Here is a 25,026-nt window from a genome sequence, read left to right as displayed (position 1 = left end):
TATAAAAACAGTTACATAGAAACGAGTAATTAATGAAAATGAGTAAAATTAACTGTTAAAGGTTAGTACTATTAGTGGAGCAGCAGCACGCACAATCATGTGTGCTTACGGACTGTATCCCTTGCAGACTGTATTGATATATATTGATATATAATGTAGGAAGCAGAATATTAATAACAGAAAGAAACAACCCTTTTGTGTGAATGAGTGTAAATGGGGGAGGGAGGTTTTTTGGGTTGGTGCACTAATTGTAAGTGTATCTTGTGTTTTTTATGTGGATTTAATAAAAACAAAACAAAAACAAAAAAAACGATACCGATAATAAAAAACCCGATAATTTCCGATATTACATTTTAAAGCATTTATAGGCCGATAATATCGGCCTCGGACATCTCTAGTTTTAACCAAAGTCATACCAACAACACTCTTAATCATACTGTTTGATAATTATAAACCATTAAGCCAATTAGAAAATGTAGGCCTTACTTTCATAAATCGACATAGATAGAGGGCAAAATGTTACTATTAGTTTTAACCAACGTCACACCGGAAACGTCTATTCTAGAAACTTCCGGTGATATAGTTCACAAGAAAATAAGGCTAAATACCAAATTATTTTTTTAAACAATCCAAAACATCTTTCAAATGATGTTTATTTAATTTAATTCACTTATATTATTTATACTTAAAAAAATTAAAGGGAACGGGTCGTGTCACGTGATTTATTTCCGGTCGGACAGTCGTGAGCTACCAGGAAGTTAGCTTAGCAGGACGAATGTTTCATCACGTTTAATTCCATTTAAAAAAAAATTCAATTTAGCAAGCCAACAAACGGTCCGCCGTGGGATGTGTGACCGATACGAGATGCAATTCCAACTGTAACCTCCCCCTCCTGTGTGGTGTGCGAGCTAGCTGCTTAGCTCCAGGCCAGCGGGCTGCAGCTCAAAGGTGGCGGTGTTGCAGTGACTATGCAAGGGGAGACCACGGCAATGCGAATCACGGAAAGCGAAGGCAAACTGGATGTTTTCCCCCAGAATAGGACACCAAGCTCGGGTAGAGCCAGCGCTAAAAGCTGGCAGTATAGGTGAGTGCTCTTAAGTCTGGCGAAGCTAGTTACTAAATCCAAACGTGGCTGTTGTCAATCCAAGCCGCACACTTGTATACTTCTATTTATCATATGGAGTGCACTTAAACAAGTAAGTATGAAAGTGCGCACATTTGAGACACAGCTCTTGTGTTGAATTGTTAAGTGTACTACAGCAGTGGTTCTCAAACTTTTTCACCAAGTACCACCTCAGAAAACACTTGGCTCTCCGAGTACCACCATAATAACCAATATTAAATCACAGTAGTGCAGTAGGCCTAAGTATTCATTAAAAACAAGGATACTGCATATAATTGATGCATATAATCACGTGTCATCAAACATATATTAACGTTGTTGCCCTAGGGCGGGGGTCAGCAACCCGCGGCTCTTTAGCACCGCCCTAGTGGCTCCCTGGAGCTTTTTCAAAAATGTATTTGTTGTTTTAATTATGTTTCTGTAGGAGGACAAACATAAGACAAACCTTCCTAACAAACCTTCCTAATTGTTATAAAGCCCACCGTTTAATATGTTTCTGTTTATGCTTCTCTGATGACAGTATTTGGCCAGCGCCGTTTTGTCTCACCGTAGTTGGTTTACGTGTACAACTTTCTCCGACGCTGCCACAGAAAGACGTGTTTTATGCCACTCCTTCTTTGTCTCATTTTGGCCACCAAACGTTTTATGCTGTGCTTGAATGCACAAAGGTCAGCTTTGTTGACGTTATTGACTTGCGTGGAGTGCTAATAATCCATGCTAACATGCTATTTAGGCTAGCTGTATGTACATATTGCATCATTATGCCCCGTTTGTAGGTACATTTGAGCTCATTTAATTTCCTTTACCTATGTCCTCTGTGTATTTCATTTATATTTGCATGTCTCATGTAAGGCTGCAACTAACGATTAATTTGATAATCGATTAATCTGTTGATTATTACTTCGATTAATCGGATAAAAGAGACAAACTACATTTCTCTCCTTTCCAGTATTTTATTGAAAGAAAACAGCATACTGGCACCATACTTATTTTGATTATTGCTTCTCAGCTGTTTGTACATATTGCAGTTTATAAATAAAGGTTTATAAAAAAAAAAAATTAAATAAAATACAAAAATTGCCTCTGCGCATAGCATAGATCCAACGAATCGATGATTAAATTAATCACCAACTATTTTTATAATCGATTTTAATCGATTTAATCGATTAGTTGTTGCAGTCCTAGTCTCGTGACACATTATCGGTATGTAATATTGGCTGCATTTCTGATTGTGTGCCATGTTGTTCCAGACCACAGCCAACGTTACCATGTTGTTCCAGACCACAGCAAACGTTACCCAGCTTGCAAAGATTGTAATAAATCCATTAGAAGAAGACAGCCTGTCCTTTCCTTTAACTTGGGCACACACATCTATACCTTTGGCAGTTTCAAGCCAGTCATTTCCAGGAGTTATCTAACACTCTGAGACACTTACTTTAATGTGTGGCCTTCATTATAACACTTACATCAGGCTTTTGACTTTTTGCGGCTCCAGACAGATTAGTTTTTTGTATTTTTGGTCCAATATGGCTCTTTCAACATGTTGGGTTGCCGACCCCTGGTCTAGGGGAAACTGGGTAACACATGGCACACTGACAAAGCTTAACCTATTCTTACTATAACAATCTATAAGGTTAATATAGTTGGCTTCTCTTTCTTCCCCTCCATTTATCTGCTTGTCATTACATATAAGTGTTGTTGCATTTGAACAACTGTTTTGTTGCCCCACCCGATCCGAGCCGATCAGCTGCTACTGACGGTCCCAGACACAAGGCTGAAGCTTAGAGGTGACAGAGCTTTCGCCGCTGCAGCTCCCAAGCTCTGGAACGACCTACCTCTTAGTGTTAGACCAGCCTCCTCTCTTCCTGTTTTTAAATCTCTCTTAAAAACATACTTTTATTCCATGGCATTTAACACTGAGTGATATCCATCCTGCAATGGCGCCCCATAATACACCTGCTGTGAACCTGTTTTTATGTTCTATTTATTTATTTTTTATCGTGTTCTGTTTGCGTTGTGTTGTGTTTGCTCGGTTCTCGTATTATCTTTGAACCTGCCCATTGTACAGCACTTTGGCTACCCCTGTGGTAAATTTTAAATGTGCTTTATAAATAAAGTTGATTTGATTTGATAATAGAGGTAATTATTGTTAATATTCATTATCAATAGTGCTACTTCTATTGGTATTTGTATTGCTCCATTTGTAGTGTAATAATGTTCATTGTCATTCCTGTATTATTTATTTCACTAACTGCTTCTTTGCTATCACTTTTACCATCATATTTGTACATATCCTATTTGCTGATGTTGTTCTATTGTTGTTGTTGTTGTTGTTATTGTTGTGTTTGCTGTTATTGTGGTTGTCTCTCTGTCTTATCCCCCTCTTGTCTCCCTACAATTTCCCCCTCTGTTTTCCTTTTTTTCTCTTTCCATCCCCTCCTGCTCCGGCCCGGCTGCACCAAATGATAATATAAATCCATTTAGTAAAGTCAAATACAAATAAGGCAACAAGATAAGTATCCTACACTTTTGTAAAGTAAATTTGTACAGCCGATACGGTCATCTACATCAACTATATGATTTGCCTGAGAAGCTGGACCGGACAAAAAAAAAACAAGGTAGATGTTTTGAAGTGAAGTGAATTATATTTATATAGCGCTTTTCTCTAGTGACTCAAAGCGCTTTTACATAGTGAAACCCAATATCTAAGTTACATTTAAACCAGTGTGGGTGGCACTGCTGGGAGCAGGTGGGTAAAGTGTCTTGCCCAAGGACACAACGGCAGTGACTAGGATGGCGGAAGCGGGGATCGAACCTGAACCCTCGACTTGCTGGCACGGCCGCTCTACCAACCGAGCTTTACCGCCTCCGTTTTATTTAACAAGTATATTTTATTTCAATCCAATCCAATCCACTTTATTTATATAGCACATTTAAACAACAAAAATGTTTCCAAAGTGCTGCACAACAATATTAAAAACAATATTTAAATATTATCCTTAGCTCCACCAATGACTGAATAAAAACAATAAATAAATATAAAACCAATATAAAAATAAATATGATTTAAAAACGATTTTAAAGGTTAAAACCAATTAAAACAGTAAATACAAAAAAATAAAAATAAAAAAACAGAGGACAGACTCACATAGTGGTAAAAGCCAAAGAATAAAAGTGCGTCTTATGACCAATGTAAAATTTCACACAGTTTGAACAGTTACACTGTGTTCCAATTAATAAATTTTATATATATATATTAGGGCTGCAACAACTAATCGATTAAATCGATTAAAATCGATTATTAAAATAGTTGCCGATTAATTTAGTCATCGATTCGTTGGATCTATGCTATGCGCATGCGCAGAGGCTTTTAAAAAATTTTTTTTTTTTTTTTTTTTTTTAAAAATAAACTTTTATTTATAAACTGCAACATGTACAAACAGCTGAGAAACAATAATCAAAATAAGTATGGTGCCAGTATGCTGTTTTTTTTCAATAAAATACGGGAAAGGATAGAAATGTAGTTTGTCTCTTTTATCCGATTATTAATCGATTAATCGAAGTAATAATCGACAGATTAATCGATTATCAAATTAATCGTTAGTTGCAGCCCTAATATATATACCGCGACCCCGAAGGGAATAAGCGGTAGAAAATGGATGGATGGATGGATATATATATATATATATATATATATATATATATATATATATATATATATATATATATATATATATATATATATATATATATATATAACTTAATTAATTAAAACAAATTATAAAAAAGAAAATACATTTTTATTCTGTTATAAATACTCATTCACTTTCTTCTTTCCTTCATGGATCTAAACTTTACCGCTGCCGGTATTTTTTTTCTATATTTTTATTGTAAAGTTTTCAGAATGTGTTTGTTCTATTTTTGGCAAAAGTAAGACAAAGAAAACAATCTGAAGTTGTCTTTATTTTTTTTGGTTTTAATGCCATGATTTTAATAGTGTGCACAGATTTTCCTCCATGCTGCCCCTGAGCTAAAATGAGTTTGGCACCCCTGATCTAGACGGAGCCCGCTTACCACAGTTTGGGAATCACTGGACTGCAGTTGTGATTATGTCCTTCCTTTTGATTTGATTAGAACTGATTTGGACAGAGAAACCGCCTGAAGTTTCACCTTGAATTTTATGTTCTGATGTTTGTCTCTTTTTGCATGATACTACCTGACAGTGACCACATGGAGAATATTGATGGATACTTGATGAAATATACCAACCTGGTGACAGGCTGGCAATACAGGTAAGGTGTCCTCCTTGAGTGTACAAGTGTTCCTACTCTGTACTGGGATTTCACTGACTGTTGCCACCCCTTCTTGTTGTGTTTGTAGGTTCTTTGTCCTGAACAATGAGGCGGGCTTGCTGGAGTACTTTGTCAATGAGCAGTCCCGGCCTCAGAAACCGCGTGGCATGCTTCCCCTGGCAGGGGCGGTCATCTCCCCCAGTGACGAGGACTCGCACACTTTCACTGTCAATGCAATCAGTGGAGAGCAGTACAAGCTCAGGGGTGTGTTGCTGGGGTCTCACTTTGCTCGGATTCTCATGATGAGCGATGGGAATAATTTAAAAGTATTCCATCAATAAAAATTACTGTGTCGACCCGGATATAAGACGACCCTGAATATATTAATATTTTGGAAAATAGTTTTTAAAGAAGTCATATTATGATTCATTTTTTTTCTAAACGTTAAATCGATTCGCATCTGAATTGCAATTATTTGTTACGATTCTGAATCAGTTCAAGAATTTCTAGCATGGATTTTTTTTTGGAAGAACTTTTAGGCCATCTTTGCGCTTACTTGCTGCGTTTGTATGTCACACTTTTGCAGCCAAGATGAGCTTTTTTAACTGGTTTTGAAAATGTTTTATTAGGAATTAAATACCAAATTATTGTTTGAATGGAGAAATTGATTGTGAATTAAATTGTCACCTAGGAATCTAATTGAATCTTGAGTTGTAAGATTCATATCCCAAATAATGGTGACTGAACCAGTACTTTTAAACAAAGAAAAGCATACACATTTTCTTCTAAAACAATAGCTTTTTATTTTTACCCAATTTTGTGACATGCAAGATAAATATGATAGTTTTTAAATACTTCAATAATAGAAATATAATAACTGACTAATACATTCACCCCAATGAAATTAAATTCACAAGTTAATTCCAAATTGTCACAAGTGTCGCAACCATACAGAACACAGACTGTGCAAACTAATAGCAAGATTTTACTGTACTATAGTGCATAAATTATGCACAATTTTTGCAGCTCAGTGCTCTGATGCTGACTGGAGCAAAATTATTTAAAGAAATATGGTGTCCACATTTAGTTTAGTTGACTAATTAGAGGTAATGCATCTTTATAAATGGATCAAAGGTGCCCCACTAGAAAAACATGATGTCATTGGGCAGCGTTTGTGACATACGACAAAACGTACATTCTCCTAACAAAAATCTTTCTGCTGAGTTAGGTATGTTTTGCTATTAAAGATTTTTCTATTTTTACAAACTGACAAGAAAAGCTTTTAAAATGTACACTGCAAAAAGTCAGTGTTCAAAAACAAGAAAATAAATACAAAAATGAGGGGTATTTTATTTGAACTAAGCAAAATTATCTGCCAATAGAACAAGAACATTCGGCTTGTCAAGACTTTCCAAAACAAGTAAAATTAGCTAACCTAAATGAACTCAAACATACCTTAAAATAAGTATATTTTCACTAATAACAAGTGCACGTTTCTTGGTTTAAAAAAAAAAAGACCTTTTTGCTCAATATGTTGAAAAATATTCTTAAATTAAGTACATGCTATTGCCATTATCTTGACATAATGATATGCGCTTGGCATCATGATTTTTTTTCCATGCTTGAAGTAAGAAATTATTACTTTAAAAAAGTAGTTTTATACTTGTGAGTGTTGATGACACAGCTTTGCAACAGTTGATATTCTCGTTTCAAGCATGTTTTATTCAATATAGCTCATCAAATCTCAGCAACAAGCTGTAATATCTTACTGAGATCATTTAGGACCAAAACCTTTAAAACAAGTAAAACACTCTAACATAAAATCTGCTTAGTGAGAAGAATTATCTTATCAGACAGAAAATAAGCAAATATTACCCTTATTTGAGATATTTAATCTTACTTAGATTTCGCTTTTTGCAGTGTAGCGTGCAACACTCACGCGCATACACAAAGACAATGCCGCCGTCATCTTTACTGGCAAATGTTGGTACATTCCCATCTGTTTTTGTGGACCGTTTAATATTGACTTTATACAGCGTTTACATTTCAGCGTAGGTTTTAACTCTTTGAAACATGACACGACGCAGTTAAAGAGTAACTCTGACCATGCATTTTTCCTTGCCCTTAGCCACCGACGCCAAAGAGAGGCAGCACTGGGTGAGCAGACTGCAAATCTGTACACAGCATCACACAGAGGCTATGGGGAAGGTAAGACACTATTGAAAATGTGTGAATGTTGGACATTTCACATTATTCATTTTTGTTGTGCATTGTTTGTGTAGAGCAATCCTCCGCCCAAGTCACGCAGCTACTCCACGGCATCTCAAGGCAGCGGCAGTTCACCCATGTCTCTGCGTCGAACCAGCCAGAACCCCGCCTCTCTATTCAACTGGCAGATACACAAGGGCTCGTCGCTCTACTCCAGCAAGCGCTCCTTGCTGCCAGACCACTTAATAGATGCCAGAGATGTAAGTCACTAAGCAGAAACCAGTGTTGTCCCGTAGTGCGGTATTACCTGTTTCAAGCAATAATGGTTTATAGTGTTAGATTCGACCGGCCTTCTTTGGTTGAGTCTTCTGTGTCATAGACATCTTATAAGTAGACGCAGCATTGGCTGCTGTGACGCGAGAAATTGGGCCGCCATCTTGAAGTGGTGATGAGGAGCCTGCGAGCAGCCTAAACTGACTGTTGACAGGTAGAAAACAATCAATCAATCAATCAATCAATGTTTATTTATATAGCCCTAAATCACAAGTGTCTCAAAGGGCTGTACAAGCCACAACGACATCCTCGGTACAGAGCCCACATACGGGCAAGGAAAACTCACCCCAGTGGGACGTCAATGTGAATGACCATGAGAAACCTTGGAGAGGACCGCATATGTGGGTAACCCCCCCCCCCCCCCCCTCTAGGGGAGACCGAAAGCAATGGATGTCGAGTGGGTCTGACATAATATTGTGAAAGTCCAACACATCAGCGAAAGTCCAGTCCATAGTGGGGCAAGCAGGAACCATCCCGAGCGGAGACGGGTCAACAGCGTAGAGATGTCCCCATCTGATGAACAGGCTAGCGGTCCACCCCGGGTTTGGAGCAGAGTAGAAAAGAAAAGAAAAGAAACGGCAGATCAACATGTCTAAAAAGGGAGTCTATTTAAAGGCCAGAGTATACAAATGAGTTTTAAGATGAGACTTAAATGCTTCTACTGAGGTAGCATCTCTAACTGTTACCGGGAGGGCATTCCATAGTATTGGAGCCCCAATAGAAAACGTTCTATAGCCCGCAGACTTTTTTTGGGCTCTGGGAATCACTAATAAGCCGGAGTTCTTTGAACGCAGATTTCTTGCCGGGACATATGGTACAATAATAATCGGCAAGATAGGCAGGAGCTTGACCGTGTAGTATTTTATACGTAAGTAGTAAAACCTTAAAGTCGCATCTTAAGTGCACAGGAAGCCAGTGCAAGTGAGCCAGTATAGGCGTAATATGATCAAACTTTCTTGTTTTTGTCAAAAGTCTAGCAGCCGCATTTTGTACCATCTGTAATCTTTTAATGCTAGACATAGGGAGGCCCGGAAATAAAACGTTACAGTAATCGAGACGAGATGTAACGAACGCATGGATAATGATCTCAGCATCGCTTGTGGACAAAATGGGACGAATTTTAGCGATATTACGGAGATGAAAGAAGGCCGTTTTAGTAACACTCTTAATGTGTGACTCAAACGAGAGAGTTGGATCGAAGATAATACCCAGATTTTTTACAGAGTCACCTTGTTTAATTGTTTGGTTGTCAAATGTTAAGGTGGTATTATTAAATAGATGTCGGTGTTGAGCAGGACCGATAATCAGCATTTCCGTTTTCTTAGCGTTGAGTTGCAAAAAGTTAGCGGACATCCATTGTTTAATTAAAATGGTGTTCAGCGTTTTCCTGCTCAAATGAGAGGACTGTTGAAAATAGGAATCAGGGGATTACTTTTCACAAGTACACAAGTAAAAGTCAGTGTTCAAAAACAAGAAAAAAAAAATACAAAAATGAGGGGTATTTTATTTGAACTAAGCAAAATTATCTGCCAATAGAACAAGAAAATTCGGCTTGTCAAGACTTTCCAAAACAAGTCAAATTAGCTAACCTCAATGAACCCAAAAATAGCTTAAAATAAGTATATTCTCACTAATAACAAGTGCACTTTTCTTGGTAGAAAAAAAAGAGACCTTTTTGCTCAATATGTTGAAAAATATTCTTAAATGAAGTAAATGCTAGTGCCTTTATCTTGACATAATGATATCTGCTCGGCATCATGATTTTTTTTTTTAATGCTTGAAGTAAGAAATGATGACTTTAAAAAAGTAGTTTTATACTTGTGAGTGTTGATAACACAGCTTTGCAACAGTTGATATTCTAGTTTCAAGCATGTTTTACTCAATATAGCTCATCAAATCTCAGCAACAAGCTGTAATATCTTACTGAGATCATTTAGGACCATTAAAACAAGTAAAACACTCTAACATAACATCTGCTTAGTGAGAAGAATTATCTTATCAGACAGAAAATAAGCAAATATCACCCTTATTTGAGATATTTCATCTTACTTAGATTTCAGTTTTTGCAGTGTAAGATTTGACATTAACGTACTATTGGTTGTATTTTGTGAAAAGAATATTACCACACAGTTGAGAAGGAGCAAAGATCTTCAATATTACTGAAATCGTAGCCGCTCGCAACAAGAGTATGACCATAATATAATTGCTTGTCAATGAAATTAATTACATTTAAAAATGTCATACTTGAATAACATAAAGTTAAAATAAATGATGAAGATAAAGATTGTAAAAGCCAAAAGGGGTAAAAGTTAGGACCACAGTCCAGATTGTGTAGGGAGGGGTATATAAAGATATAAAGACTTTCAGGTGTTTATATATGTTTATGTTTAAGTATTTGGCAGACGATTTTATCCAAAGCCACATACATAAAAAATACATATAAAACAACCACTGTAAACATGATCATTTAAGGGGAAAATGTAATACAAAATATCAATACAAAGTGTCAAGACACAATAAACTCTCTGCTGCTGCAGCAACAGAGATACAGTCTATAGGCCCCTAATATATATAGATATCTAATGTATTCCTACATTGTTTATGTAGGATATACGGATGTATATATAACCTAATCATATTGTTTCTTCAATTTAAAAATAGCTGACTTCTCTGGGATTATATTCCCAGTTTTGATCTCGGACGTCTGGTCACTTAGCATAGCATATAAAAATATTCTATTACTGTTAAGCAAACTATGAATAATAAAACATGCCAAAACATGTGTCCTTTATCATAGCTACACGTATGACAAGAAAAAAGCGCGTGAAAATCAGTGGTATTCAGTGAGGTAAGATGAATTAAATGCACTGACAGTTCATTGCTCCTGCCAAATGAATTGCACTGAGTGGAGTGGATCACCACTCCAAGATGGCGGCCCCGCGTCTCGTCAGCGCCAGTAGGCAGTAGCGCTCGATGCTGGGTACCCTTATAAGATGTCTATGTTCTGTGTGTTCACAAGGGTGGGGGCCAGTCCAAGAAAAAAAAAGAGATGTAGAGTCTTGAGTGTTATATATGTTATATATATAGTGTGTTATATATATATATATATATATATATATATATATATATATATATATATATATATATATATATATATATATATATATATATATATATATATATATACACACACATTGCTTTACCCCAATGCGGCCCCGGAGTCAAAAAGTTTGGGGACCCCTGCTTTAGGGGCTCCGTAGTTTCCAGCCATCGATGAGGGGATTTTTATAATTTTTTTGTCAAAATGATGTGTAAAACAATTAAGATTATTATAATTTAAGAATACTATTTGAGGCAAGTTCCTACTTTTCAAGATTTTAACATTTTGGACTAGAGATGCCGATATATGCGTTAAAATGTAATATCGGAAATTATCGGTATCGTTATTTTTATTTTATTTTTTTTAAATTAAATCAACATAAAAAACACAAGATACACTTACAATTAGTACACCAACCCAAAAAAACTCCCTCCCCCATTTACACTCATTCACACAAAAGGGTTGTTTCTTTCTGTTATTAATATTCTGCTTCCAACATTATATATCAATATATATCAATACAGTCTGCAAGGGATACAGTCCGTAAGCACACATGATTGTGCGTGCTGCTGCTCCACTAATAGTACTAACCTTTAACAGTTAATTTTACTCATTTTCATTCATTACTAGTTTCTATGTAACTGTTTTTATATTGTTGTACTTTATTTTTTATTCAAGAAAATGTTTTTAATTTATTTATCTTATTTTACTAATTTTTTAAAAAAGTACTTTATCTTCACCATACCTGGTTGTCCAAATTAGGCATAATAATGTGTTAATTCCACGACGGTTGATATCGGTATCGGTTGATATCGGTATCGGTAATTAAAGAGTTGGACAATATCGGAATATCGGCAAAAAGCCATTATCGGACATCCCTAATTTGTACCATTTTTTTCAGCTATTAAAGACAGCTTTAAGTGGAGGTTACATTATTCTTTATTTATTTATTTGAATCAGGACAAAGCATATTCATCAACATAGAGCAACAATGTAAACATGCCGGCACAATAGTTAGCACAATAGCTCATTTTCATCCGCTGTCCTAAGGCAGGTTAATACAGTAGACAAGGGATTTGACGTACCAAACACATCAATGTTCCCAATACAACAAATAGCAGTCAGGCTGGCCTGAAGGTCAAAGATGCACATGCATATGTGTGTTTGCTTAAACAATTGGATGTCAAATGAAGTTCAAAACAAACATATGAATTTAAGTTGATATTTTCTATAATATTCTAGCAACAGGAATGCACCAAACAACGTTCTTTTATAAAACACAAAATAAAGAAACATAGAAATATCTCATAAATAACGCACTATTACCGTATTTTCCGGAGTATAAATCGCACCGGCCGAAAATGCATAATAAGTCGCACTGGAGTATAAGTCACATTTTTTGGGGAAATGTATTTGATAAAAGCCAACACCAAGAATAGACATTTGAAAGGCAATTTAAAATGTCTAAAGAATAGTGAACAACAGGCTGAATAAGTGTACGTTATATGAGGCATAAATAACCAACTGCTATGTTAACGTAACATATTATGGTAAGAGTCATTCAAATAACTATAACATATAGAACATGCTATACGTTTACCAAACAATCTGTCACTCCTAATCGCTAAATCCCATGAAATCTTATACGTCTAGTCTCTTACGTGAATGACATCAATAATATTATTTGATATTTTACGCTAATGTGTTAATAATTTCACACATAAGTCGCTCCCGAGTATAAGTCGCACCCCCGGCCAAACTATGAAAAAAAACTGCGACTTATAGTCCGAAAAATACGGTATATTCTATTTAGAAGTGTTGGCAAATTTAATGAACTACCGAAAAATCTCTTCACCTTTAGATGATGAGCCAGGCTCAAGGCCAACACAAAGACCTAATCCAGGGCATAGAGTGCCTGCCTGCAGCCCCTGGACTCTCTGCACTGGACCAGGACCTGCTGATGCTGAAGGCCACCTCCATGGCCACTATGACCTGTCTCAACGAGTGCCTGCATATCCTCAACCTGCAGCAGGTGGCCAGGCAGAGAAGTTCGTTTGGAGGTGAGTTGCTAGTTTGTTCTATGTACCGTATGTGCATTTATCTAAATTCTGATAATAATATGCTCATTTGTACATGTCACAGTTGTCTATGTGCACAGGCCACCATCCAATCTAGACAAACAGTGGAATAATTGTGCATTATTGATAGGAAACCGTACCTATTATTGCCACCTCTTTGAAAGGTAATTGGATATCAGTCTTAGAATGTCCAACTCCTGTGCTGCTGTGACAGGAAGCCGTTTTAATGGAATGATGTGTTTTAAAAGCGCATGTAGTACAATAGATGTGAATAGCGGAGTCGTGTTTGACTGGCCCACTATATTCAAAGTGATTTGAAATGGGGAAAACAGCCAGTGTGTCCCGCTTTTTTCTGCAGCAGCTCTCATTACTCAATGCATATTTCAACAGGCAGCACCAATCGTAACAGCCAATCAGATTAGGTTGCCCGGCAACACACCAGGTGGATTTAAATGGGCTCGGCCCACCTCTAAACCTGCATAAAAAGATGCCACACCGGAAATCTTAAACCAATAGTAGGAGGAGGATGTTTCCTGTCGTTGGGGCCAAATTGTAGTGCGAGTGGCTGTTTTGGGAGAGTTAGGCTGGCAATAGCTAGGTGTCGGGGGGCGGGGCCTTGGGAGGGAGGGAGGAGGTTATTATTGTGAGCACCTCTGAACCTGCTGCTCTGCACCCCCAATCCATGGCAGGATCCACCATTGAGTGGCTGGAGCCCAAGCTGCCCGACATCCTGAAGAACGGCAGCAACTTTTTGGGCAGTTTAACGACAGGGGAGGGCCTCGTGGAGGACGGCCGCCTGGAGCTCAGTAGCCCAGAGTCCTTCAGCTTCTCTGGGGTGAGACAACCGGAGTCATCTTGTCTTTTCAAATGTGCGACGACATGGAAGACATATGAATAAATGATTGTCCCACTCTTTACAGGAGCAGGAAGACATCGATGCTGAGGATGAACTAGTGGACTCTTTCACGGACCAAGAGGAGGATCTGGGTGCGGTGGAGGAGGAGCGCAGTGTCATCTTGCACCTGCTGTCGCAGCTGAAGCTGGGCATGGACCTCACGCGAGTAGGTCAAGTTCTATTTGTGCAACCTGTGATTTTCAGTTGGATATACCTCCCTGACTTTAATTTGGTGCTCTTCTAAGGATTTATGATTACGTTTTGGCAAGATTACATATTGCTGATGTCAACAGAAACGCCAAACCTTCGAACTACACTTGTCCACACATCAGTAGTGAGAGCAGTTTTGCTCTGGGTGGCTTTTATGTCAGTCTACACTGCTTGGAATGTCTGCTCGTACTTCCTCTCCATCACTTTGGTAAAATGGGTCCTCGAGGGAAGAGTGTAACCAGGGTTGAGGACGTGAATCATTTGTCTAAAACCTTCATCCTCCACCATTGATAGTGGCCTCATGTCAGTTAGCAACATATTCAGGATAGCATCAGTCAATGCAGCTGCTTGCTGTGGTGTGCAGACCTTCCTTTGTACCAAGTCGCTAATGCTGGCTTGTTTCTTTCTGAAATGAGAGAAACCATGTAATGAACGTACATAGTAGCATCATTTACATGTAACTTAAAGGCCTACTGAAAGCCACTACTAGCGACCACGCAGTCTGATAGTTTATATATCAATGCAACACATGCCAATACGGCCGGGTTAATTTATAAAGTGCAATTTTAAATTTCCCGCGAAACTTCCGGTTGAAAACGTCTATGTATGATGACGTATGCGCGTGACGTCAATGGTTGAAACGGAAGTATTAGGACACCATTGTATCCAATACAAAAAGCTCTGTTTTCATGGCAAAATTCCACAGTATTCTGGACATCTGTGTTGGTGAATCTTTTGCAATTTGTTTAATGAACAATGAAGACTGCAAAGAAGAAAGCTGTAGGTGGGATCGGTGTATTAGCGGCTGGCTGCAGCAACACAACCAGGAGGACTTTGACTTGGATAGCAGACGCGCTATCCGACGCTAGCCGCCGACCGCATCGATGACCGGGTGAAGTCCTTCGTCGCTCCGTCGATCGCTGGAACGCAGGTGAGCACGGGTGTTGATGAGCAGATGAGGGCTGGCTGGCGTAGGTGGATAGCTAATGTTTTTAGCATAGCTCTGTGAGGTCCCGTAGCTAAGTTAGCTTCAATGGTGTCGTTAGCAACAGCATTGTTAAGCTTCGCCAGGCTGGAAAGCATTAACCGTGTAGTTACATGTCCATGGTTTAATAGTATTGTTGATTTTCTGTCTATCCTTCCAGTCAGGGGTTTATTTCTTTTGTTTTTATCTGCAGTTAAGCCCGATGCTATCACGTTAGCTCCGTAGCTAAAGTGCTTCGCCGATGTATTGTCGTGGAGATAAAAGTCACTGTGAATGTCCATTTCGCGTTCTCCACTCTCATTTTCAAGAGGATATAGTATCCCAGGTGGTTTAAAATACAAATCCGTGATCTACAATAGAAAAAGGAGAAAGTGTGGAATCCAATGAGCCCTTTCACCTAAGTTACGGTCAGAGCGAAAAAAGATACGTCCTGCACTGCACGCTAGTGGGGCGGTATAGCTCGGTTGGTAGAGCGGCCGTGCCAGCAACTTGAGGGTTGCAGGTTCGATCCCCGCTTCCGCCATCCTAGTCACTGCCGTTGTGTCCTTGGGCAAGACACTTTACCCACCTGCTCCCAGTGCCACCCACACTGGTTTGAATGTAACTTAGATATTGGGTTTCACTATGTAAAGCGCTTTGAGTCACTTGAGAAAAAGCGCTATATAAATGTAATTCACTTCACTTCACTTCACTAGTCCTTCACTCTTACGTTCCTCATCCACAAATCTTTCATCCTCGCTCAAATTAATGGGGTAATCGCCGCTTTCTCGGTCCGAATCGCTCTCGCTGCTGGTGTAAACAATGGGGAAATGTGAGGAGCCTTTCAACCTGTGACGTCACGCTACTTCCGGTACAGGCAAGGCTTTTTTTATCAGCGACCAAAAGTTGCCAACTTTATCGTCGATGTTCTCTACTAAATCCTTTCAGCAAAAATATGGCAATATCGCGAAATTATCAAGTATGACACATAGAATGGATCTGCTATCCCCGTTTAAATAAAAAAAAGTTCATTTCAGTAGGCCTTTAATACATACCTAGTTGATTTAATTAATCATTTTTGACGTAAAAGGCAAATACGCCACCACATTTTAAAAAAACCTAAATTAAATAAATGGACATTGGGGATGCAGCATACACCAATAATAACAGAAATTTAACTCATCAGATCAGAACTGGATCAGATATTGTACATGTTTCTGTTGTGAATAATAAAGGATTAATTTTAGGCTGCCACTGAATAATAGCATGAAATATTCCAGCACCTTCATAAGGTTTAGTTGTACTAAAGCGTCACTCAAATCTAAATATATTTATATAGCTTTATTGGGCCCTACATTGATCCATTATGAAACCAACCTGAGATATTTCTGTCCGTTACGTTTATTTCCAAATTGGTAACCGTGCGTTTTCTCTCTGAAAACGGACTCCGGAGACACATTATCAGCCCTGCGTTGCAACAAAGGGATAACGTTAACATTACTCACAAAAAATCTGAACTCCTGAATGCCTGTTGCGACTCAAAACACAGAAAATGAAGTCGTCGCACTCTCCAAAACATTCATAACACTCTGAAAGTTAATACACAACAGTTGCTGCTGCGCTTCCTTAAAGAACATCTCCTCGTTAACAAAAGACTAAAAACACACAAAGACGGGCACAACGGATCAATGTACCCGGACTATGGACTTAAAAAGTTACGTACCGTGAGTTCCCTTCATCCATGGCTCCAACATGTTTCCTCTTCAAGTGCTCCTGAAGTAATGTTGTACTTCCATGCTGCACATTTTGCAGGAAACGGTCTTCTTTAAAGTAAAGCGTTTCCACACTTTTGACGACTTAGGTCGTTCACTTTTCTCCATTGAAGCATTAACCTCAAGATGTTTCTCCGCTGAACTATCCATACTGTTTTCCTCCGCCATTTTTCGAATGTTCGCAGGCAAAGGAGAAGGCGTCGTCACGTGAGCTGCACATGACACATCATTGGCTGGCTTACTGCCACCTCATGAGACGTAGCCGCAGCGTATGCGCATAGCATAGATCCAACGAATCGATGACTAAATTAATCACTAACTCTTTTTATAATCGATTTTAATCGATTGAATCGATTAGTTGTTGCAGCCAATGTTCCCTCTAATTTTTCATGTGTGTGAGCAAACGCAAAAAGTCCCTGAGCATTGAGTGGAGGCCATGTGAGCAACATCAGACGTGCACACTGTGGCTACACCAGCAGCACACCTGTCCCAAACCTGACTAAATAACAAGTTCAATCTCCATCCATCCATCCATTTTCTACCGCTTGTCCCTTTCGGGGTCGCGAGGGGTGCTGGAGCCTATCTCAGCTGCATTCGGGCGGAAGGCGGGGTACACCCTGGACAAGTCCACACCTCATCGCAGGGCCAACGCAGATAGACAGACAACATTCTCTTATTATTATAATCAAATGACAGCAGTCATTTCCATGAGGTTATTTTCTAATATAAGTGTTTAGGCCCACTTACAATGACAATAACAACAAATATTGTTTTTTACTTGTATTGTTTGTCTGGGTGGAGGTCCTGTTTGGAACTAATTTGTACCCCTTTCAGACATTGCATTTAGTTCCCATTAAAACATTCACATGTTGCACAATGAGATGTGAGCAGGGGATCATGTGTACATTCCTGCAACTTCCTGTTTGTAAAAAATATCTTTTTATTAGTATTTATTTAATATACTAAAAGCATTTCATGATTAATATTTATAGATTCCTAATAAATGACACTAGAATAAGCACACATTTGATTGGTAAATCATAGTGAAACGACCTGGAATGACACTTTATGTGTGGTGTTGGAGTTGTCCGACTTTTTGTGTGGCTGTAAACGCATCACTGGCTAAGTGCCATATGTGCATGTGTTGGCGCAAGTGAGAAAGAGCGAGCGAGCGGCTGCTGTTGATGTAACAAAGTTGCTTTTGGTCTGGTTTGTACTGCAGAAAATGACCAGTTTGCTAGATATAATTTTTTTTACTAATGTTTTGGTGATGTGTTTATGGCCGACAATAAAGAGTTTTGCTCAGTAGAGTGATGGATGGAATTCATGTCCTCAAAGCGTCTCGACAGACGTTACAATATTTGAACAATGATGACGAAAACTGTTTTCTGTGTCGTGTCGAAAATTGTTATGCGCTTATTTTTTAATTTGATTTTGTGCGTGGCATAGATTTGCCGTGCGCAGAGGACGCTTGAGCAGTGCGCAATTGCACAGGCGCGCACCTTAGAGGGAACATTGGTTGCAATTAATTACAATTTGATACTGTAATTGACGCTGACTGTCCTCCAGGTTGTCCTGCCCACCTTCATCCTGGAGAAGCGCTCTCTGCTCGAAATGTACGCGGACTTCATGTCGCACCCGGACCTCTTTGTGGCTATCGCAGACGGCAGCAGCCCGGAGGATCGCATGGTCGGCTTTGTGGAGTACTACCTCACCTCCTTCCACGAGGGCCGCAAGGGCGCCATTGCCAAGAAGCCCTATAACCCCATCATCGGGGAGACCTTCCACTGCTCCTGGAAAGTCCCCAAGAGACCGGAGGCCTCCTCTGTTGAGACCCCACAAGGAAGCCCTGACCAAGCTGCCTCCCAGGAGTCCTACCAAGTGCGCTTCGTAGCAGAGCAAGTGTCCCATCATCCCCCTGTGTCTGGGTTCTACGCCGAATGCCTGGAAAGGCGCATGTGTGTCAATACACACGTGTGGACCAAGAGCAAGTTCATGGGCATGTCCATTGGAGTCTCTATGATTGGGGAAGGTTAGCACCCCCTTGTTTTTTACTTCAATAACGCAAAGTTCTTAACTAAATGGTTTTGTGTTAGGTTGCCTGACTCTGCTGGAACATGACGAAGAATACACCTTCACGTTGCCCTGCGCATACGCACGCTCCATCCTCACCGTTCCCTGGGTGGAACTGGGGGGAAAGGTCAACATCAATTGCGCCAAGACAGGCTGCGCCGCAGTCATCACCTTCCAGACAAAACCCTTCTACGGTGGCAAACTGCACAAGTGAGGACATTGTGATGAAGCTTAGGGATGTCCGATATTATCGGCCGATAAATGCTTTAAAATGTACTATCGGAAATGATCGGTATCGGTTTCAAAAAGTAAAATGTATGACTTTAAAACGCCGCTGTGTACACGGACGTAGGGAGAAGTACAGAGCGCCAATAACCCTTAAAGGCACTGCCTTTGCGTGCCGACCCAGTCACATAATATCTACGGCTTTGCACACACACAATTGAATGCAAGGCATACTTGGTCAACAGCCATACAGGTCACACTGAGGGTGGACGTATAAACAACTTTAACACTGTTACAAATATGCGCCACACTGAACCCACACCAAACAAGAATGACAAACACATTTCGGGAGAACATCCGCACCGTAACACAACATAAACACAACAGAACAAATACCCAGAACCCCTTGCAGCACTAACTCTTCCGGGACGCTACAATATACACCCCCCGCTATCCCCTACCCCCACCTCAACCCCGCCCACCTCAACCTCCTCATGCTCTCTCAGGGAGAGCATGTCTCAAATTCCAAGCTGCTGTTTTGAGGCATGTTAAAAAAAATAATGCACTTTGTGACTTCAATAATAAATATGGCAGTGCCATGTTGGCATTTTTTTCCATAACTGGAGAGGATTTATTTTTGGAAAACCTTGTTACATTGTTTAATGCATCCAGCGGGGCATCACAACAAAATTAGGCACACCGTGTTTTTCAGACTATAAGTCGCTCCGGAGTATAAGTCGCTCCGGAGTATAAGTCGCTCCGGAGTATAAGTCGCACCGGCCGAAAATGCATAATAAAAAAGGAAAAAAACATATATAAGTCGCACTGGAGTATAAGTCGCATTTTTCGGGGAAATGTATTTGATAAAAGCCAACACCAAGAATAGACATTTGAAAGGCAATTTAAAATGTCTAAAGAATAGTGAACAACAGGCTGAATAAGTGTACGTTATATGAGGCATAAATAACCAACTGCTATGTTAACGTAACATATTATGGTAAGAGTCATTCAAATAACTATAACATATAGAACATGCTATACGTTTACCAAACAATCTGTCACTCCTAATCGCTAAATCCCATGAAATCTTATACGTCTAGTCTCTTACGTGAATGAGCTAAGTAATATTATTTGATATTTTACGGTAATGTGTGAATAATTTCACACATAAGTCGCTCCTGAGTATAAGTCGCACCCCCGGCCAAACTATGAAAAAAACTGCGACTTATGGTCCGAAAAAAAACGGTAATAATGTGTTAATTCCACGACTGCATATATCGGTATCGGTTTATATCGGAATCAATAATTAAGAGTTGGACAATATCGGAATATCGGATATCGGCAAAAAAGCCATTATCGGACATCTCTAAGCTGCTATGTTAAATGACGAGCATGCGGCGGTGACGAATGTGAATTGTATTCCTCACGCAGAGTGACGGGGGAGGTGAAGCACAACGCCACCAATGCAGTCGTATGCCGCATTCAGGGGGAGTGGAACGGCGCTCTGGAGTTCACTTATACCAGCGGCGAGACCAAGGTGATCGATGTCACCAAACTTCCTGTTACAAAGAAGCTGGTCCGGCCGGTTGAGAAGCAAGGACCGACTGAATCCAGGTCAGTGTGTGTGTGTGTGTGAAGTATTTTCTCCAGCCTCTGGTGGTAGTCACTTGAATAATACCTTATTTTCCGGACCATAGGGCACACTGCTGATGAATGGTCTATTTTTGATCTTTTGTCATTGATAAGGTGCACCGCATTATAAAGCGCATTAAAGGAGTCATATTATTATAATTTTTTTCTAAATGTAAAAGACTTCCTTGTGGTCTACATAACATGTAATGGTGGTTCTTTGCTCAAAATGTTGCATAGATGTTTTAGAGATAATCTTCAAGTTGCTTTCTGACAGTCGCTTCAGATGCACCCTTTTGTTGGCGGTCTTATTAACGTGGCTCACCTTGGACAGCGTCTTCTCCCCGTCATCTTTGTTGTAGCGGTGTAGCGTGCAAGGACGGGAGTGGAAGAAGTGTCAAAAGATGGAGCTAACTGTTTTAATGACATTCACACTTTACTTCAATCAATAGCAGAGCATCGTCTTCTCATCCGGAAACAACACCTGTAATGTGTCCCGTGAAAAAACGTCCGACCGGAACTCTCTAATAACTAAAGTCCCTTGGGTGAATAATGTAAACTCACTACACCGGTATGTTTTAGCGCTTTCATGGCGAGTTTACTGACAGATATAAGTAAGAACTTTACACTACTTTTTAATTAGAAATGGCAACAGCGGAGGATGAATGTCACAAAACAAGAAGACAGAGAAAAAGAAGAAGCTTATCGGACTACAAAGGCGGACTCGCGCAATTTTTCAGGATTTATGCAGATCCCAAATACATATCAGCAGGTACCGGAAGGTAAGAAAAGTTGCTTTTGCATAATATTGCGAAACAAAACGCCAGATAATATGTCTTACCTTATACACACACCATAATAATACTCCTATGTTGAAGCACATCAGGCGGTGCTGCTTCATAGCTTACCAAAGTCGTACTAAAAACATTTTGATAGATTTTGGTGCACCGTGTGTAATGTTCTATATTTTCAATGGAACATATAACATGTTGGTGTTGTTTACTTGAGTCATATTGCCATCAGAGTGCAGCCTGCACGTATCTCTTATGTTTGACTGCCATCACCTGGTCACACTTATCATGACACCATGCACCAAATAAAATAGCTTCGAGGTCGGTAAGCAAAACCAGAATTAATTTTCTTTGGAACATATAAAATGTTAGTCTTGTTTACTTGAGTCATATTGCCATCATAGTGCAGTCTACACGTATCTTATGTTTGACTGCCATCTACTGGTCACACTTATTACACCATGTACCAAATAAAATAGCTTTGAGGTCGGTAAGCAAAACCAGAATTAATTTTCATTGGAACATATAAAATGTTGGTGTTGTTTACTTGAGTCATATTGCCATCATAGTGCGGCCTGCACGTATCTCTTATGTTTGACTGCCATCTACTGGTCACACTTATCATTACACCATGTACCAAATAAAATAGCTTTGAGGTCGGTACGCAAAACCAGAATTAATTTTCAATGGAACATATAAAATGTTGGTGTTGTTTACTTGAGTCATATTGCCATCAGAGTGCAGCCTGCACGTATCTCTTATGTTTGACTGCCATCTACTGGTCACACTTATCATTACACCATGTACCAAATAAAATAGCTTTGAGGTCGGTACGCAAAACCAGAATTAATTTTCAATGGAACATATAAAATGTTTGTGTTTACTTGAGTCATATTGGCATCATAGTGCAGTCTACACGTATCTCTTATGTTTGACTGCCATCTACTGGTCACACTTATTACACCATGTACCAAATAAAATAGCTTTGAGGTCGGAAAACAAAACCAGAATTAATCCGTATATTAGGTGCACTGTCGAGTTTTGAGGGGAAAAGAAGGATTTAAAGTGCGCCTTATAGGCACACTTAATACGGTAAGCACATAAAGGTTAACATTTTTTTGCCCTAGCAGACATGAGAGGGATCATTTTATTGCAGTTTGCAGACTGACCTCTCTGTTTAGTTGTAAAAAAGCAGTCTTGAGGAGCGTACTGTATGTTTAATGTATTTGTCTGTTATTTAGACGCTTGTGGCAACATGTAACGGAGGCCCTGCGGCAGAAAGATATTGAAAAAGCCACTGAGCACAAGAGGATCCTGGAGGAGAGACAACGATCCGAGGAGAGGCACCGAGCTGAGACAGAAACACCTTGGAGGACCAGATACTTTGACAAAGAGGTGACTCTGGGCACTCGTATTTACCGTCCTGCGGACATCATGTATAAACGTACTGAACCACGTTTTCTTTCCTCCAGGGTGATGGTTGGATTTATAACAAACTGCTCTCCAAAAGCTCTGCTGCCAAATCCTAATTCATCCCGACTGGTCGACTCAGGAAGGCATTTGCATGAAGAATGACAGCAAGATGACTTGCACTGATTTACAGGTGGACTCATATATTCACAAAGCCTCCAAGCTTTTGTACCGATTATATATATATGTACACAGTATATATAATCACATGTTAATAAGACCTATTCTTGTACAGGTATGCTATAGCCTTAAACTAGTCTGATGAATGAGGAATGACATTGTAATCACTTTTATCACAGATTATGATTATGCATTGACTCTGCTGGAATGCAACCTTTCCATTTTCTCTCATATCCTTTGTGGTTTTTGCAGTGGACGGAAAAGCTTGCTGTACATGCACGGTTGCGGCTCCTCTTTGTCTGCGTGACACATTTACACGTCTTGTAAAAGGTTTTAACCAAATGTTCATGTTTTGTAATGCAAATAAATACCATTTTCTTTAAATGTGCTCTTGTTTGTACAGTGAAGTAAGCAGATGTAGGCGCGTTGTTCATATGCTGTATGGAATGCAGCTGAGATAGGCTCCAGCACCCGCCACGACCCCAAAAGGGACAAGCGGTAGAAAAGGGATGGATGGATGGATATACAGTGCATCCGGAAAGTATTCACAGCGCTTCACTTTTTCCACATTTCATGTTACAGCTTTATTTCTATATGGAATAAGTTGCTTTTTGTCCTCAAAATTCCACACACAACACCCCGAGCTATACCGGGGGCGGTATAGCTCGGTTGGTAGAGCGGCCGTGCCAGCAACTTGAGGGTTGCAGGTTCGATCCCCGCTTCCGCCTTCCTAGTCACTGCCGTTGTGTCCTTGGGCAAGACACTTTACCCACCTGCTCCCAGTGCCACCCACACTGGTTTGAATGTAACTTAGATATTGGGTTTCACTATGTAAAGCGCTTTGAGTCACTTGAGAAAAAGCGCTATATAAATGTAATTCACTTCACTTCACTTCACCCCAGAGTGACAATGAAAACATTTTTTTTTTTAGCTTTTTGCAAGTTTATTCCAAATAATGTTCAATCAACTAAATTTACCACAGGTGGCTTCCAATTAAGCTATAGGAGTCAGTTTAACAGGATGCACCTGATTGCACTTTTGAGCCTCATGGCAAAGGCTGTGAATACTTATGCATGTGTTTTCATTGTTTATTTTTAATACATTTGCAAAAATGTAAAAAAACCCAAAACGTTTTCACTTCGATATTTTGGGGTATTGTGTGTAGATTTTTAAAGAAAAAAAAAGGTATTTACTCCAAAATGGAATAATGCATTTTTGTCCTCAAAATTCTACACACAATACCCCAGAGTGACAATGATTTTCTTTTTTTTTTGTTTTAAGCTTTTTGCAAGTTTATTCCAAATAATAAACTTGCAAAATATTCATATTTGATATTTGTTTACTTAATATGGTATATGATTTATTTATTCACTGTTCTGTTAACCTGACTCTCGCCAGATCCTTGTCGTTCGCTGAGCTCCACACATTACAGAGAACAAGGAAATGGGATAAAATTGCTATGGTATGAAAAGGGGTAGGATTGAATAAGATCAGCTTCTTCCTACTCCTTTTCGGCCGTGCTGTAATGAAACAACTGGAAATATGTGATGCACTACATTGTGTCGTAAGCATGTTCCAAATAAACTGAAACTGAACTGAAGAAAATGTTCAATCAACTGAATTTACCACAGGTGGCTTCCAATTAAGCTACAGGATGCACCTGATTTCACTTTTAAACGCCATGGCAAAGGCTGTGAATACTTACGCATATGTGTTTTCATAGTTTTTTTTATTTTTAATGAA

The 25,026-nt window shown here is 39.3% G+C and overlaps 1 protein-coding gene across 2 annotated transcripts; it reads left to right on the top strand.

Annotated features, from left to right (window-relative positions):
* Positions 1-659: 659 nt before the first annotated feature.
* On the top strand, positions 660-23,678 carry osbpl11 (oxysterol binding protein-like 11). 2 transcript variants are annotated; one of them, XR_009827765.1, is made up of 14 exons: positions 660-1,084; positions 5,347-5,415; positions 5,504-5,679; positions 7,544-7,623; positions 7,698-7,883; positions 12,918-13,116; positions 13,824-13,969; positions 14,055-14,195; positions 18,545-19,007; positions 19,072-19,258; positions 20,705-20,887; positions 22,935-23,088; positions 23,166-23,296; positions 23,536-23,678. XR_009827765.1 is itself a non-coding variant. In XM_062063137.1 (13 exons), exons 1-13 carry the CDS (start codon positions 969-971, stop codon positions 23,220-23,222), a joined length of 2,157 nt encoding a protein of 718 aa, XP_061919121.1. In that variant the 5' UTR covers positions 662-968; the 3' UTR covers positions 23,223-23,671. The 2 variants fall into 2 exon arrangements, 1 of the variants encoding a protein (XP_061919121.1); XM_062063137.1 differs by having other exon boundaries at positions 662-1,084; positions 23,166-23,671.
* Positions 23,679-25,026: the final 1,348 nt, after the last annotated feature.

The sequence above is a fragment of the Entelurus aequoreus genome, linkage group LG01 (assembly GCF_033978785.1).
Source record: "Entelurus aequoreus isolate RoL-2023_Sb linkage group LG01, RoL_Eaeq_v1.1, whole genome shotgun sequence".
In the NCBI taxonomy this organism is placed as follows: Eukaryota; Metazoa; Chordata; class Actinopteri; order Syngnathiformes; family Syngnathidae; genus Entelurus; species Entelurus aequoreus.
This window is presented reverse-complemented; position numbering and strand designations above follow the sequence as displayed.